Source organism: Bison bison, unplaced genomic scaffold (genome assembly GCF_000754665.1).
Source record: "Bison bison bison isolate TAMUID 2011002044 unplaced genomic scaffold, Bison_UMD1.0 scf7180017864154, whole genome shotgun sequence".
Taxonomy (NCBI): Eukaryota; Metazoa; Chordata; class Mammalia; order Artiodactyla; family Bovidae; genus Bison; species Bison bison.
In genome coordinates, this window is record NW_011494726.1 from 77,705 (window position 1) to 89,680 (window position 11,976).

At 41.2% G+C, this 11,976-nt stretch overlaps 1 protein-coding gene across 1 annotated transcript in view; it reads right to left on the reverse strand.

Moving 5' to 3' along the window:
* Positions 1-748, reverse strand: part of LOC104989355 (elafin-like) — a 1,884-nt gene extending 1,136 nt beyond the window's left edge. Inside the window, exon 1 of the mRNA XM_010841002.1 lies at positions 667-748. Within this exon, the coding sequence (XP_010839304.1) occupies positions 667-748 (82 nt within the window). The remainder of the gene's footprint in view (positions 1-666) is intronic.
* Between the last annotated feature and the right edge of the window lie 11,228 nt (positions 749-11,976).

The window sequence follows — 11,976 nt, forward strand, 5'->3', positions numbered from 1 at the left end:
ATAGGACCAGGTTTCCTTTGGGTGTCCATTTCTTCCCCTCACCCTCCATTCTGGGTCCTGGGGCCCTCATGAGGATATGCCAGGGAGGAGTGACTTTCAGGAGATGAGGACACATTGTCATCTTTGAGGAAACTTGGTGGAAGGACAAGGAGCTTTGAGACACATGCCAGGAGACCTGAGCTCCTTCCTGGCTCTGGAGATTGTCCTGACAATTCCTCACCTCGCTCTAGGTCTCAGTGTCCTGCTTTGGAAAACAGAGCTTTTCAGACTCCATGATTTCTGAGGCCCTGTTAGATCTTAACCTCCTCTTACAGGACTGATGTGTTTTGATGGGACAGGCAGGCAGGGAAGAGACCCCCACACTCACAGCCCAGATTGCTGGGGATCCTCAACTTCATTGCATGTTCTGTCCAAGTATCAATGCTTGAGACCAAGGTCATGTTACAACACTCCTTCCACAAACAGCCCTGATTTCTCAGTCCTGGGGCAGAATGCACATGGAGTCTAGTGGGCAATTTCCTACTTCTCTGGATACACTCAAAACCTTCTGTCCAGGCGGAAGAGTGGGCCCCAGCTCTGCATGCTGCCCCTTGTCAAGACCCAGGCTGCCCCCAACATCTTCTCCTCAACCCAAGCCTACTCCACCCAGGCCACTCATCCACTCACCTGTTAAGACAGCTGCCTGTGCCACCAGAGTCCCAAGGACGAGAAGGACCACCATCTGGACCAAGAAGCTTGTAGTCTTCATGTTGTCAGGAAGGCATATAGCTGAGAGCTGAAGCTAAGCCTAGTTTTATGCAGCTCCAGGTTGGCCTGGTGCCAAGGGTGGGTCTGTGGTATCAAAGGGATAAGACTTACTTTTTCTTAGTTCTGCCAGGAAATATCCTCCCCTATCATGAGAGGGACCTTGGGCCCTCCCCCAGGGATTATCCACAGGGAGAAATGGCGGTTGTTACATAATTTCTAATAGCTGCAAGAGTTATCTCACATTCTCACAAAGAAGTAAGGCTGGCTGGTCTGTAGGCACCATCATAACCAAATTCTTTATACTGAAGCCCAAAGGAGAGAGAGGAATCACCCACATTCATTCAACAAGTCAGTGGTAGGGCCCGGGTCCTGTTTTCATAGTCACATAGTGGTGTGACGCTCTTGAAATCTCAGTAAGAAGAGAGGGAACACCTGTAAAATAAAAGGAAGAAAGTAGAAATCATCTATAAGGTGGATATCTACAGTGCATACATCCAACAAGACTTTCACCTTTTTAGAACAGGCCCCTGTTTCTTCCGAAGAACTCCTGGTTCTTTGTACCATCAACTTAGGAATCTAATGGGAATTTTTGATCATGAAAGCCTGACACCCAGTCACAGATCAGGGTGTGTGTGTGTGTGTGTGTGTGTGGTCTATTGACATCCTTCATTTAAATGGACACTAAGGGGAAGTCCCTCCTTTTGGTAAAGGTAGGAGAGATGAGCCTGGAAACTCCTGAAGCTATGGTTTCAGTCTGGGAGAAGGGAACATATTGAGAAAAATAAATCTAATTCAATTAGAAAAGCAGAAAAATGATGGTAAGAGAGGCTTCAGAAGGGACCAGTCAGCCCTTCATTCCCCTTTATCTTGAGAGCAGTTCTTCTCACACCTTTCCCATAGTTCGGTTATGACCCAATAAACAGCCTAAGCCAGTCTGAGTTGGTATTTGTCACTGTTGTCAAAGTTCAGAGTAAAAAAAATGAATACCCAGATATTAGGTATTGTCCGGGAGAGAAACTGAAGTGTGGAAATAACAGTTGAATCCTGAATGAGACAGATTAGATCAGATCAGTCGCTCAATCGTGTCTGACTCTTTGCGACCCCATGAATCGCAGCACGCCAGGCCTCCCTGTCCATCACCAACTCCCGGAGTTGACTCAGACTCACGTCCATCAAGTCAGTGATGCCATCCAGCCATCTCATCCACTGTCGTCCCCTTCTCCTCCTGCCCCCGATCCCTCCCAGCATCAGGGTCTTTTCCAATGAATCAACTCTTCGCATGAGGTGGCCAAAATACTGGAGTTGCAGCTTTAGTATCATTCCTTCCAAAGAAATCCCAGGGCTGATCTCCTTCAGAATGGACTGGTTGGATCTCCTTGCAGTGCAAGGGACTCTCAAGAGTCTTCTCCAACACACAGGTCAAAAGCATCAATTCTTTGGTGCTCAGCCTTCTTCACAGTCCAACTCTCACATCCATACATGACCACAGGAAAAACCATAGCCTTGAGACAGGGAGGAAAGCAAACTAAGTATTTTATAGTCAAACAGTTTAAATCTCCATCCTTTGTTTCTTGGGACTCAGACCTCATCGTGTCCACCAGTGCTGCTGAAACATTAAGGAGCTATAACAAATACAAGATGTTGGAGTTGGCAGGCTACTTAAAAAAAGAAAAAGCTCCTCACAAAATAAATTATGCAAACAAAAAAGTGTGTAGAACTGATACTCCTTAAAGAATTAAAACATTAAAATGGCAGCCTGCACTCACGTATCAAGAACAAAAAGAGAATATTTCTTGTATATATGCCATATTCCTCGCCAGTTTCTTACCTGTCCATCTTCCACACAGGTAACCACTTTCTTGGATTTTCTAATTTTCTGTTAACTCAAGCTGGCTCATTTCTCGCTGGGTTGTCTACCTTTTCCTCATTGTTTGTAGAGAGAAGAAACTGTCACATGTTACTAGTAAGACTGTATATTCATGCAACCTGTTTGAAAATACATTTGGCATAGCTAGTAAAATTAAACATGAGCAAAATCTTTTGGATTTTTACCAATCTGATGAGTGAGAAGTCATGCACTGCTGAAGGTTTTAGTTAGCATCTGTTTCAGTTGAGTTTAGTTCAGTCACTCAGTCATGTCCTACTCTTGGCAACCCCATGGCCTGCAGCACGCCAGGCTTCCCTGTCCTTCACCAACTCCCGGAGCTTGCTCAAACTCATGTCCATTGAGTCAGTGATGCCATCCAACCATCTCATCCTCCATTATCCCCTTCTCCTCCTGCCTTCAATCTTTCCCAGAATTAGGGTCTTTTTCAATGAGTCAGTTCTTTGCATCAGGTGGCCAAAGTATTGGAGATTCAGCTTCAGCATCAATCTTTACAATGAATATTCAGGACTGATTTCCTTTCGGATTGACTAGTTTGATCTCCTTGCAGTCCAAGGAGTCTTCTCCAAGAGTCTTCTCCAGCACCACAGTTCAAAAGCATCAATTCTTCAGGGCTCAGCTTTCTTTATAGTCCAGCTCGCATATCCATACATGACTACTGGAAAAACCATAGCTTTGACTAGAAAGACTTTTGTCAGCAAAGGAATGTCTCTGCTTTTTAGTACGCTGTCCAGGTTGGTCATAGCTTTTCTTCCCAGGAGCAAGTGTCTTTTAATTTCATGGCTGCAGTCACCATCTGAAGTGATTTTAGAGCTCAAGAAAATAAAGGAGTACATCAAGGCTGTATATTGTCACCCTGATTATTTAACTTATATGCAGAGTACATCATGTGAAATGCTGGGCTGGATGAAGCACAAGCTGGAATCAAGATTGCCAGGAGAAATATCAACAACCTCACATACGTAGATGACACCTCCCTTATGGCAGAAAGTAAAGAGGAACTAAAGAGCCTTTTGATGAAAGTGAAAGAGGAGAGTGAAAAAGCTGGCTTAAAACTCAAGAGTCAAGAAACTAAGATTATGGCATCCGGTCCCATCACTTCATGGCAAGTAGACGGGGAAACAATGGAAACAGTGAGAGACTTTAGCATTTCTCCATCATGAATTATTTCAAGCATTTTTCATATCTTAAACGTTACTTATATTTCTTTATCTGAAAACATTATTTCTTTTGCTCATTTTCCTATATATTCTTTAGCTTTTTTCTTGTCAATTTCTAGCACTCCTTACATACTATAGAGAAAGGTCTTTATCTGTGTTATGGTTTGTAAGTAAAAATTTTAACTCATTTTTAGACCTGCTCAAAATAGCTCAGGGTGGCACTCTTTTCTCCTCTTCTCTAGATAATGACTGCTGTTGTTCGATTCTTTCTGCTCTGGACTTACGCATTTCTGCTTCATGATATCCTTAAATTGGTGAAATTGTTTCATTAATGTTTTCAATTCACGTGACCAAAAAAAGTCCAAAATACTACAAAAGGATCATAGAAAAAGTAACTTTCTAAACTGTAACTGACACAAGATAAAGTAGAAAACCATTGCAAAGATGGAAACAATGGTCAACAATATTTGACCAAAAAAAAGCACCAGGATCAGACCTCTTTGTAAGCATATTCTATAAGGCAAACAAGGAACAACTAATTCTAATATGACATAAATAAAAAATAAGAAACAATTCCCAGCATGTCATATGAAGTAAACATAATCTTGATAGCAGAGCTTAATAAGGACTCATGTCAATTATATGTCAACAAAGCTGTTTAAAAATAAAATTATCAACAAGGATTCTATGAAAAAGGAAGATTTTAAGTAAATCTTATTCACAGAACATAGATTCATGAACACAAAAATCAACTATGTTCATAAAATTTCAAACAGATCTACAGGTAATTGTTAGAATCAATGAGAATTTATCACAATAGATGCATACAAAGGAAATACACAAAACTCAATGGTACTACATAAATCAACAACACAAATCAGCAAATGAAACTTCAATAATTTTTCAGTTCAGTTCAGTTCAGTCGCTCAGTCGTGTCCGACTCTTTGCAGCCCCATGAATTGCAGCATGCCAGGCCTCCCTGTCCATCACCAACTCCTGGAGTTCACCTAAACTCATGTGCATTGAGTAGGTGATGCCATCCAGCCATCTCATCCTCTGTCGTCCCCTTCTCCTCCTGCCTCCAATGCCTCCCAGCATCAGGGTCTTTTTCAATTAGTCAACTCTTCGCATAAGATGGCCAAAGTATTGGAGTTTTAGCCTCAGCATCAGTCCTTCCAATGAACACCCAGGACTGGTCTCCTTTAGGATGGACTGGTTGGAGCTCCTTGCAGTCCAAGGGACTCTCAAGAGTCTTCTCCAACACCACAGTTCAAAAGCATCAATTCTTCAGTGCCCAGCCTTCTTCACAGTCCAACTCTCACATCTATACATGACCACTGGAAAAACCATAGCCTTGACTAGACAGACCTTTGTTGGCAAAGTAATATCTCTGCTTTTTAATGTGCTATCAATAATTTGTATAATCATATAAAACATGAAGAGCTTATAAATACACATAATAGGTTTTGTGCAGAAACACTACAAAGAAAATTATAAAACTTTAGTGACAGACATTTTTTAATACCCCCAAATCAGAAACGTATATGATGTTCATGGATTGGAAGACTCAATATGATAAGCATGCCAATTCTCTTCAAATTGATTTTCAGTCTCAATGCAATCAAACCCCCAGAAAAGTTTTTGCAAAAGTAAACCAAGAGAAACTTGGCAATGCAATTCTGAAATGCATACAAAAAATGCAAAAGGCACGATAGCCAAAATACTCTTGAAGAAGAATAATTTAATAAGACTTGATGTAGGCGATATCAAGTTTTATTTTAAAGTGTAATAATTATGATAAAGTGGTATTACAACAACTATAGATAGATACGCAAATGAAAAAAAATAAGAGCCACCAGAGAGATGACTTGCGCATATTGAGAGTAGGTTTCTAACTTGGTTATAGTAAACAAATATCGCTACTGTCATATTAAGAAGGTTGCCCATCATAATATTAATATACATTCCCTAAGTGGTTGAAGATCCAACCAGCCCATTCTAAAGGAGATCAGTCCTGGGTGTTCTTTGGAAGGAATGATGCTAAAGCTGAAACTCCAGTACTTTGGCCACCTCATGTGAAGAGTTGACTCACTGGAAAAGACTCTGATGCTGGGAAGGACTGGGGGCAGGAGGAAAAGGGGATGACAGAGGATGAGATGGCTGATGGCATCACCGACTTGATGGACATGAGTTTGAGTGAACTCCGGGAGATGGTGATGGACAGGGAGGCCTGGCGTGCTAGGATTCATGGGCTCGCAAAGAGTCGGATACAACTGAGCGACTGAACTGAACTGAACTGAAGTGGTTGAAGGAGGATACAGGTTAAGAAGGCAGGATAGAAGGAAAGAGAAGAAACATAAATAAATAAATGTTGCTTTACCAAAAAACTCATCATGTCTGATGGGATCCTGTTACATTTATAAATATATTACCAAGAAATGAATATCACTAGATCTCTGTTTACTGACTTCCAGTGATGTCCATGCAATCTTACCAACAGAAAAAAAAGTTGGAGAGTACTATATGGGTTTTGATAATATTCCAGTTGAACATAGAACTCCTGTATATGAAAATACTTATGTGTGAAAAAGGAAAAGTGTTTGAAGGAATAGCCACTGCTGTGAATACTGGTTACATGATGATGATGGGACGGGAAAGAGGACAAGCAGGGTAGCTCTGCCTTTATCCATATCAGTTTCTAATTTTTTTCTTGTTACAACGGTTGATGAAAGTTCAGTTAACAATTAAGAAGAAAGGGAATTTTATTTGAACCAGACTAGGATTATAACCCGGAAGAGAGACTCTCAGAAAGCTCTGAGAAACTGTTCCACCAGGTGCAAGTTGAAGGCACAGGCATACACGTTTTTGAGACAAAGGATCACACATCAAAGTGACATACTGATATTTTATACAAAGTTCACCATGGACCATAGTGCCGGTAAGCCCATATAAAGAGGGTGGGAAGTCTATGATCTCCTGCAGAGTTGGGAAAGAATACTGTCCTTTGAAGAAATTATATTGCTAATGTCAGAAGAAAGGGGAAAATGTTATCTTTATGGTCAAGCAGACGTTCCTATCTTCGAGGAAGTTTGGTTAATATGTAATGCAAGTGCACACTACACGTTAGGGAGGAAGGGAAGAGGCCCAAATGGATGCAAGAGAGAATTTTATGTCCAATTTTTTCTTATCCTGCCTGGAAATAAGAATTTTATTTCATCACAGCAAAATCACTACTCTTATGATCTGAACATATTGAATAAAGAAAATCAAAATTCATAATTTGTTGTTGTTGTTAGTTGCTAAGTCGTGTCCAACTCTTTTGCAACCTCATGGACTGTAGCCCCCCAGGCTCCTCTGTCCATGGGATTTCTCAGGCAAGAATACTGGGGAGGGTTGCCATTTCCTTCTCCAGGGGATCTTCCTGACCCAGGGATCAAACTCACATCTCCTGCATTGGCAGGCAGATTCTTTACCACTGAGCCACCCAAATTCATTATAGGTTAGAATAAAGCACTCAAGTAATCACGTAAGTGGAGAAAACAGGGTAATTGAGAGTTGCATCTAAAGAAATGATTATATACACATATAATCATTATAAGTGTTACAAAGGGATGTGTAAAATATGTCATAATGTAGAAGTAAAACAGTGCATGAATCAGAGGCAGTCAAAAGAAACATCTAGGTAGTTCAAGCAGAAAAAGAATTTCAGCTATTGTATGAGCACATCTCATTGTAAGAACCCGAATCACCCGTGAAATCCTGGATATGAAAGAGTCTGGGGAAAGATAGGTATTTGATTTACAACCCCTGCAGGAAGGCAGTCTGGGAGCAGCTGACATGCATGTAGATGGAGACTCTGCACAGGACCTGCCATACCCCAACTCCCTCCCATACTGACACTTCCAATTAGAAAATATTCACCTCTCAGAAAGCAAAGTGCCCACCTAGAGTGGGAGCTGAAGTGAGTGGGTCTGAGAATAAGCAAGGCAGGACACAAGTGCTGGGAGATATGAATAAAATAAATAGAGAAGAATACAGGGTATTTATGAGAGCGGTTGTTACCTTGCAATGCTGGAGTAATATCTCATAGTGGCCAGGGCTGATGGTGGGAGCCCTCCTCTTTCAACAAGTGCCTAGGAAAGAGAAGTCCACCTATGTATTAGGAAAACTGCAACAGAGGAGGGAGCCCTTGAGCTAAATTAAGAAACCTATTACTTCCAACCCTTCCCACTCAAATAGGATACTCCTTTCAAAAGATAGTCCCTGACTCTGATTTTAAAATCAGAAAGAAATTTGGAAATCATATAAGCTGTATAAAGAGACTCCTTTTTAAAAAAACAGAAATGAGAAGCAAACCTTGAAAGCATTTGAAAGAGGAGTTTTAAAATCCCCAGTAAAGTGTCACCACAAAGCTGAGAAAAAATTATAATCTAAAATAGATTTTTAAACTAGTGAAGCAAATTAAAGGTATGAGGAGAAGTGAAAGTCGCTCAGCCATGTCCGACTCCACTACCCCATGGATTTGTAACTGAACTGAGGCTTCTCTGTCCATGGAATTCTCCAGGCAAAAATACTGAAGTAAGTAGCCTTTTCCTTCTCCAGGGGATCTTCCCAACCGAGGGACTGAACCAGGGTCTCCCACACTAAAGGCAGATTCTTTACTGTCTGAGCCACCAGAGAAGCCCAGAGGTATGAGGAACCATCATAAGACAGAAATATAGAAACTCAAAGAAGAGACAGCAAGGTAACAGGAAGATGTGAAATAGAATCTGATGCAGAGAAGAGAAATTGAAGAAAAGGAGAAAAATATGTCATAAATAAGGACTAAGTAAAAGGAAGAAAAAGGGAACCATAAGAAAAGCATATGACATAAAATAAAAATAAAGAAGTAGCTTAAAAACACAGTTTTAAATATTAAAAAGTCAATGAAGATCCATCAGACATGAAAATCAAGTCCTACCAGGAAGAAAACCAAGTCAACAAAACAGAAGAATTATTTAAAACAATAATTGAGGAAAATATTTCTGAAATAAAAGATTTCAGTCTACATATCAAAAGCTCGCGTTATAGTAAACACAAGATGAATGCAAGTAAATATTGTGGTCTTTCAAGATAAAAATAGAAGCCTTCAGGAGGCCAACACCCCTCCTCCAACTAAAAAAGAAACAAAACCTTAAAAAATCAGGTTGTAAGACAGCAATACTCAATGCCAGAAAATAGTGAAGCAAAACTTAGATACTCTATGGAAGAAAATACGCACTGAGGATTTTTGTACAACTTATTTGTCCTTGACCTAAATATATTTGTAAATGTGCAAGAACTCAAGAAATATTGTTTCTGATAACTTTCCTGGGGAGTTTCCAAGAGACAAGATTTATTCAATCAAGAAACATTTGCAGGAATTAGCAACATGATTATTATTGAGTACTGAACATTTTCATTGTGGAATTAAGTCTGATGAAGGAGTAATAAATAGTATGCAAATGTGACCTATTGTGAAAAAGTACAAATACCAAAATTTCCATCAGATAGGAGGATGAGGGAGAGAGGTAGCTCAAAGAGTAAGTCCACTGACTGCTTTATATATAATAGCTTCAAGTCAAAGGATATTTAAAACACATAAGCTTCAACAAAATTAAAAACTTGTGCATCAAAGGATCCTAGCAGGATAGTGAGAAGATCCTGCTGAGAAGAAGAAACAAACCAGGTCTCTGATAAGGGCCTATGACCCAGACTATACAAAGATCTCACAACTCCACATTAAAAAGATGAACAACCCAATTTAAAAATGGGCAAAGAACTTAGACATTTCTCTGAAGATACACAAGTGGCCAGTGAGCACCAGGAAAAGATGCTCAACATCACTAGTCATTGCTGCTGCTAAGTCACTTCAGTCGTATCCAACTCTTTGCAACTCCATGGACTGTAGCCTGCCAGGCTCCTCCGTCCATGGCATTTTCCAGGCAAGAATACTGGAGTGGGTTGCCATTTCCTTCTCCAGTCATTAGTCATTAGGCAGATGCAAATCAAAATCACAAGATACCACTTCATACCCAATAGTGTGACTATAAGAAAAAAAAAAATTAATGGAAAATGACAAGCATCGGCCAGGAGGTGAAGAAATTGGAACCCTTGTACATTGCTGGGGAGAAGGTAAAATGGTGTGAACTCTGTGCAAAACAGCCTGACAGTTCCTCCGAAAGGTCAGCATAGAATTACCAGATGACTTAGCAATTCCACTCCCAGATGTATATGTAAAAGAACTGAAAACAGGAAGTTCTGGTCCATGACTGAGACACAGGAGGCTCCTCAACTCACCTCCACCCCTGGTCACACAAAGTTGACAGCTACAACACAAAGCCATTGAAGGAAATCCAGTAATGAGTTGAGCCAGTGCTACATATTGGGCAAGCAAGAAAATACTCACATTGGAGAGGGTCTTGGCACACCCTCAAGCCACGAAGAACAAAGAAGGTGGCTTGGACAATTACAAGGGTTCGAGACACAACCAAGAGCTTGGGAGGGTGGGATGACGAGGTTCCTCTCCTATATGTGGTCATTGCTATATGTGGAAGACGTTGCTATTTTATCTAATGCCCAGCAGCCAGTACAGACTGTGGAGGAAAATGAAGTCTCCACACTGGGTCTTGCACATTTTCCCCACACCTGCAGGTAGCTCCCTACTGGGCACACCCACTTTCCCTGCAGGCTCCAACCCAGACCAGCAACCCTCAGCTCTGCTAGCCCTGCCATCTCACCTCATTATGTCCCAGGAATATCAGAACGTGTTCTGCAACAGTTTACTGGGAGGTCCCTGCTCTTTAAGCATCTCTCCTGTTGGAGTCTGAGATTCAGCTCTACTGGCAGGCGCTCCATCTGCCTGGTTGGCATAGTAACCTCCTTCCTGTGGTCTCTTTTGAGAAATAAATGATAAGGCAAAACACGCTGAGTCTCTGATATGTTAGAATAATTTAGTGGCATGAGCAGTGTCCTCTCAGTTCAGTTCAGTTCGATCGCTCAGTCACGTACGACTCTGCAAGCCCATGGACTGCAGCACGCCAGGCCTCCCTGTCTATCACCAACTACCGGAGTTTACCCAAACTCATGTCGATTGAGTCAGTGAAGCCATCCAACCATCTCATCCTCTGTTGTCCCCTTCTCCTCCCGCCTTCAATCTTTTCCAGCATCAGGGTCTTTTCACATGAGTCAGTTCTTTGCATCAGGTGGCCAAACTATTGGAGTTTCAGCTTCAACATCAGTCCTTCCAATGAACACTCAAGACTGATCTCCTTTAGGATGGACTGGTTGGATCTCCTTGCAGTCCAAGGGACTCTCAAGAGTCTTCTCCAACATCACAGTTCAAAAGCATCAATTCTTCAGTGCTCAGCTTTCTTTACGGTCCGACTCTCACATTCATACATGTCAACTGGAAAACTAGCTTTGACTAGATGGACCTTTGTTGGCAAAGTAATGTCTTTGCTTTTTAATATCCTCTCTTGGTTGGTCATAACTTTCCTTCCAAGGAGTAAGCATCTTTTAATTTCATGGCTGCAGTCAACATCTGCAATGATTTTGGAGCCCCAAAAAATGAAGTCAGCCACTATTTCCACTTTTTCCCCATCTACTTCCCATGAAGTGATGGGACCGGATGCCATGATCTTCGTTTTCTGAATGTTGAGCTTTAAGCCAACTTTTTCACTCTCCTCTTTCACTTTCATCAAGGCACCCTTTAGTTCTTGTACACTTTCTGTCATAAGGGTGGTGTCATTTGCATACCTGAGGTTATTGATATTTCTTCCAGCAATCTTGATTCCAGCTTGTGCTTCATTCAGCCCAGCGTTTCTCATGATGGACTCTGCATAGAAGTTAAATAAGCAGGGTGAGCATATACAGCCTTGACGGACTCCTTTTCCTATTTGGAACCAGTCTGTTGTTCCATGTCCAGTTCTAACTGTTGCTTCCTGACCTGCATACAGATTTCTCAAGAGGCAGGTCAGGTGGTCTGGTATTCCCATCTCTTGAAGAATTTCCCACAGTTTATTGTGATTCCACACAATCAAAGGTCTTTGGCATAGTCAATAAAGCAGAAATAGATGTTTTTCTGGAACTCTCTTGCTTTTTCCATGATCCAGCAGATGTTGGCAATTTGATCTCTGGTTCCTCTGCCTTTTCTAAAACCAGCTT